Source organism: Mercenaria mercenaria, chromosome 10 (assembly GCF_021730395.1).
Source record: "Mercenaria mercenaria strain notata chromosome 10, MADL_Memer_1, whole genome shotgun sequence".
NCBI lineage: Eukaryota > Metazoa > Mollusca > Bivalvia > Venerida > Veneridae > Mercenaria > Mercenaria mercenaria.
The window spans coordinates 77,159,474-77,165,376 of record NC_069370.1 but is presented as its reverse complement, the minus strand read 5'-3'; the positions used below and the strand labels follow the sequence as shown (position 1 = coordinate 77,165,376).

General features: G+C 35.1%; 1 protein-coding gene across 1 annotated transcript; it reads right to left on the bottom strand.

The window, feature by feature from the left end:
• Positions 1-207: 207 nt before the first annotated feature.
• Positions 208-3,174, bottom strand: LOC128546464 (scavenger receptor class F member 1-like). Its single transcript, XM_053517005.1, has 3 exons — positions 3,033-3,174; positions 810-1,384; positions 208-213 (listed from the first exon to the last, which is right to left on the bottom strand). The coding sequence occupies exons 1-3, from the start codon at positions 3,172-3,174 to the stop codon at positions 208-210; spliced, it is 723 nt and encodes a 240-aa protein (XP_053372980.1).
• Between the last annotated feature and the right edge of the window lie 2,729 nt (positions 3,175-5,903).

Sequence of the window (5,903 nt, the reverse complement as noted above, 5' to 3'; positions counted from 1 at the left end):
TGAACGGTTTGGCAGTCGAAAGTCAAAGCTATTGCCCGAGGTCCAAAGTTTTATAACATGACATCATATATAATGTTTCATATTTTTTCTTTGTTTAGACTTCAGCCCTGCATAGTTTAGCATTATAATGGACCAGTCAAGTGAAGTCCTGTTATAATTATGGTTATTAGATATCATCCCATCAATATAAACAACAACGTTTCCACCTCAGATCTGTTACAAACATCATTATTGTTATCAACATCATCAGTATCATCAACATCATCGTCAAAGAACATTTCGTCAATGGTGGTTTTATAACGCGTTAGCATTATAATTTGAACTCTTATGTATCTTTAAAACATGCATCTTTAAATATACCTAGTTCCAGATTTTGTTATTTAAAATAATTAGCACAGGCTCTCTGTGCATTTAAATAAAACAATGTATTTCATCAGGAGGAAAAGGAATCGTGGAAACGAACTTGGATATATTTTCTGTAAATATAATCTGAAAAGAAGATCCGTCGGAAGCACCGAGAACAAGGCAAATAGTGAAAATTGCAGACTCGGTTTGATTGAGTCTGTTCATGAGCAGTAATGAAAAATGCAACACTGCCCACGTCCCCTAGCACCGGCTTCAGCAGTATTCAATCTTCAAATCTAAATGAATTTAAATCAATGATCCAGAAGACCAGAAAATATAACATCAATGAGATGAAGGCACACAATCAGAAAGACGATAACATACATTCTTGTCTTTCATGGACTTGTTTCTGATGAAAGCGCGGTGTATGAAAATAATATGGTAAATTGGCACAATTTTCTTACTTTCTTTGTTACATGTGACTTTTTCACAATAGGATCCCTCATATCAAGGTATACAACCATCTGTACAAACACCTCTTGCCTGCTCACATTTGCGATACAAACATTTGAAATTACAATATATGTTGCATTTGTCTCCGAAAGTTCCCGTTTCACATCCATTACTGCACTGTCCATCGTTTCTGTTGCACGTATATTTTTACAGTTTTCGTTACACGACTTATCACAGCGATTGCCATATTTTCCTTTTACGCATCCTATATCACAGTAGCCATCCTCTCTGTTGCACGTACCTTGTAGGCAGTTTTCACCGCATGTTTTATCACAAAATAAACCATATACGGTCTTTGTACTACATCTTTCAGTGCAATATCCAGATTCTTGCTGACACGTTTCATTGATACAGCCAATTGAACACTCTTTGTCGCACTGATTACCCCAATAGTTGTTGTTGTTACATCCGTTCAGGCATGTGCCGTCACCTTTATCACATATACGTTTGCTAGGGTCGTGTGATACATTATAGTTTGTGTTGCACAAGTTCTGACATTTACCTCTCCAGTAATTCGGTTTACACCCTTGTATACATCCACAAGACAGGTTACAAGACTGTGATACAGGTAGGTCCACAGTAACTTGGATATTTGCATCCTCCTAAACATGTCCTTTGGAACAAAAATTGGCATAATCATATATATGACGTTCAATATAGAAACGTCTACATTATACAACTTAGACAATGACAATGACAATGATTTTATTGCACCCGGCTGAATGTGAATGGTAATTACATTAAACAATTATGTAATATATAATAGTGTCTTTATCAATATTAGGGCAATATCCTAACGACGTGCTAGTATGGTGTCTGTCTTACCATTGTCTCTGTCACATATCTCACCATTGCACACAGTGCTACATCTTATGTGACATTTAGAACCATAGCGATTTGACCTACAACCAAAATTGCAGTATCCATCACGTTCCCTGCATGTTGGTAGAGTTTGACCTGGCTTTCTATTACAGAAGTAGTTACATGACAGGCAGGTATAAATGCTACTGCTTTCTCGGTAGAAGTTTCTAATGCATTCGTCGCATACAGATCCACTAAAAAATAGTAAAACTTGTTACATAATTTTGTACTACTTAATTTGATTGTTAACTGGTCGAAATATTGTTCTATATTTACTCATTTGAGTAGAAAAATAGTATATATTCCGTCAAGGCGCAATCATGTGTAATGTGTTTGTTTAGTTTAACGTGTCGACGACACATTTATATGTCATTTGGCGATTTTCCAGCTGTTGATGATGGAGTGAGACCCCAGTTAAGGTTAACTGTATTAATACATAAAGATGTGGCTCACCACTTTCTGCGCTGAGGTTGATGATATTTTCTAAAGCACATACTGGCACTGGTACGCGTGAAGGTTATTCTTTTTTTTCCCTTAAAGTTATAGTGGTTTATATGTAGGAGAGGGTTGACTGATCAGTTTAGAATACTTAATGTTGAATTTAGAATTCATGAATTCATCTACAGTTAATCGGCAGATCAATAATATACAGACATGTTAAATTACTTAATCGAACGGTTTATAATAATTTTGCAAATGAACCTCTTTTTTCTGGTATGTTTCACAGAATAACATGACAACGATGCTTCATTTACAGAAAACACTATTTTATGATCCTGTCTTTTTCCGTACATAATATTTTGCTGAACATCAAGCGCATCAATCATTTGACGGGTTAATCTTTGTCTTCGTAATTCGTTCTACAATACAGAGCGTCACGATGTATAAATACATGCATACATGCCAGAAAGTGTTTTGTCACTGAGAAATGGTAGAAACGGGATAGAAAAGTTCTAGTAAAGAAGATAACCTTTTAATTTCATATCTAAATGTCTCTTACGTATGCCTTTAACCAAAGTACGAGGTAAATACATATTTTAACTGCTTTATTTTATATTCGCATTACAGGTTGTGAAGTGTTAGTCACGTTTTCACGAGCACATTAATGAAATGTATTTGTGTAAAGCCAAAGAAAACATTACGTTACACGTTTTACTCCAAATATCATAAGGTACAACTTCTTTGTATAGGTGTAGCCCAAATATTGCGTTTCGAATATAAAAATATTCTGAGTAAATACCTTTCATTATTCTTTGATGAACATATCTTGCAATGCCTGTGAACATCAGAACAACGACCCGTACAGCGTTTACCATAGAAACCATCCTTACAACCATACAAACATTCCTCAGATGCTGCATTACAAACATCTGTGTCATTTGTCTCTGTTGCAGCACAGTTCTGTGGACATTCTACCGAGCAGTTTGGGCTAGAATAGCCTTGTAAAACAGCCATGTAAACACTCGCCACTGGTGGCGTTAAATGTATCCTCACCAGTATGTATCAACTGTCTACAATTCGCAGAACATGCTGTTGTTGTACCTAACAAAACTGCAATTTTATTCGAGAAATGTTTCTATTAAGGTCGGAACGATCGTAATATATTGATGACATGCGAGTAACACTGGTTGTAGGTGCAGATGGGAATATCCGGTCTTGTGGGTAACTGTTTATAGCGTTACGAGGCTATCCCAAGATACCGTGTATAGTTACCCGAGAGCACCTACAGCCAATGATACAATGTTTTTCTTACATACCATACTCAAGAAATAATAGTACAAATAAAATCAGACAAACACCTTTCTTTTTAGAACTATTTTCTCACTGCAGCGTATTTAAACAAAGCGCGGGAAACAAACGTCTGTAAGCAGGAAAGACGTCACCAGGTTTCAAAGACAAATAACAATGTTAAGTTCCGTTTTTTATCACTTGCAGCGTAATATTATGTATTTTTAGTACTAATGTTTTTTTTTTAATCGAGAAATATATTGTAAGAAACAAAGAAGAACTATCAAGGTATTGGATACTTATTTCGCTTTATGATAAACTATAAATTACTACCTAAGGCCACACCAAACTGATTACCTGTTCGTCGGATTTCCCGCACCAATTTGACGGGAAATGAAAAAAATATATATTTTAATTTTTTTTTTGACCGCCCGCACCTGGCGTATTTTTTGCGCTTGGTCGAAATCAATAGGAACGAAAAAAAAGAGAGGAAATTCCGAAGTTTAAACACACCTTGCTTGTAATTTATCGGAACATCGGAAGAACATGTTCTCTGACATAGACACCGATTTGACTACTAGTCTCCCTACCGCACAGAAGGAGTACCTACCCAGGTAGTATCAGTTTATTTGATTAAATTTTTGTAATATTCGATCGCTTTAAACATCGGGCATAACAAAATGGCAGCCCCCTATATCTTTGTTGTTTCAACGAACGGAACGTATTTCCAGCAACAGCTGTTGAGATTTCCCCGAGCTGCAGTTTTACAGAGTTGTTTAGGGCTGCTGCGCTATACAATAAGATGAATCTTTCCACAGATACAGTCGTGTAAAACCCGCTGGGGGCATGTGTGTTTCTCAAACGCAGGTCTTTGTTGATTGTTGTAACATTCTTTATTTGGTTTGAGTTACGTAAAAGATGATACATGATAATACATCAGAAATTATAGACATTTGCTTATTATGTCTCTCAAAAGTGTCAACATTGGTTTTTGTATACTTTGTCAAACCCTCAAAGTGCTGTATTTTCATTTCATTTCTGACAGTAAAACGCAGTCTGCTGACTTAGCACCGAATAGTTCCACCTCAGATTAGCAGGTTCATTTGAGTGCTGTGTGATCTGCATTTGTAATAGATATGTTGTCCAGCACTTCAAGGGTTAAGAGGTCTAATGTCAAGAACAGAGAAAATTGTTAAGTGATATGGGAAAAATAAGACATTCCAAAATAATAATAGCGCAGATATATTTCTTACTTTTAATTGTATGTATCACACATTAAACATTCAATAATACAAATACATTGCTGTCAGAATGTTACTCCACACACATTTGTTTAAAAATCTAGCTGATGAACAGAAACACACTTGATCTGGTGTTAAACATGAAACAAGTGATTATTTACTCTCTTTTTTTATTTTATCGCTCTTCGCTTGCTTCAATAAATGATGATTTGAATTTTTTTTTAATTTTTTTTTCACTCGCTCGCCCCAAATATTTTTGCAAAAATAAATCCGAAGAACAAGACATCAATTTGGTGTGGCCTAAATATGCTAAATATATTTAGTTTGTAATACGCCATTTACAGCACGAGAGTCATCTTACACCCCGGGGTGTAAGCAGGAGTTTTCCAGCACAGGTAAAAATACCACAAATCGCCATCTGGTATGGAATAATGCATGGGATGGAATAATGCATATATCTTTATCTCATAGATAAATGTATGAAATTGAGTATGATTCGTGCTGAAAATAAATAGTGTATTCGTAAATCATCATCACTGCTTACAATTTGCAGTTCCTCCATATTTTTTTGCAAATAGGTATAGACCGACCAAGAATATCTCCATTGAATAAACGCCTCATTCATTTTTATTTTGGTGTTAAAACGAAGGAAATATCAACTTAAAAAGACGTAAGCATTTCATTAACTTTGAAGACAAATTTTAGATCATAACATGTAGAGCTAAACATGATAATAATAATAACTTTATCTAAAGAAGGTAACACATAAATCATAAATACATATAATAGTTCTAGAACATATTACAAATCTTAAGTTTCAATATGGTCTTCTGTAAAAAAAAAATACAACAAAAAAGATAAAAACTTATTATTATATATATATTAATCCGGGAAAAAAATCAAATCACTCAGATAAGCTGTCGGGATTCATGAGCTAAAGACATAACTCTCTTTCTGAACTGAGTTGGAACTACAATTTGCTTTATCTCTTTGATAATACTGCCTCTCTTTCCTTCGAAGGTTCTATACAATAAATCCTTCTTGACTTCGTACATGAATGTAAAACAACTCTTTGTCTTCATTTCCTTCTTATCAGAGGCATATGTGCACAGCTTTCCTAAGGTATGTCCTCCTTCTGAGCTTTTTTTAAACGTTCGACATTAAGTTCATCCTGTTTGGTTTCGGCAACCTTTAATGGCCTTACTGACTGTTTCT

What these genes read in the sequence shown, in the direction of transcription:
- LOC128546464 (XM_053517005.1), bottom strand. Translation starts at nt 3,174, where the DNA reads ATGGCTGTTTTACAAGGCTATTCTAGCCCAAACTGCTCGGTAGAATGT. An exon ending in TTGTAAGGATGGTTTCTATG is followed by an intron (nt 1,385 to 3,032) that starts GTAAACGCTGTA and finishes GATGTATACAAG; the next exon opens with GGTGTAAACCGAATTACTGG.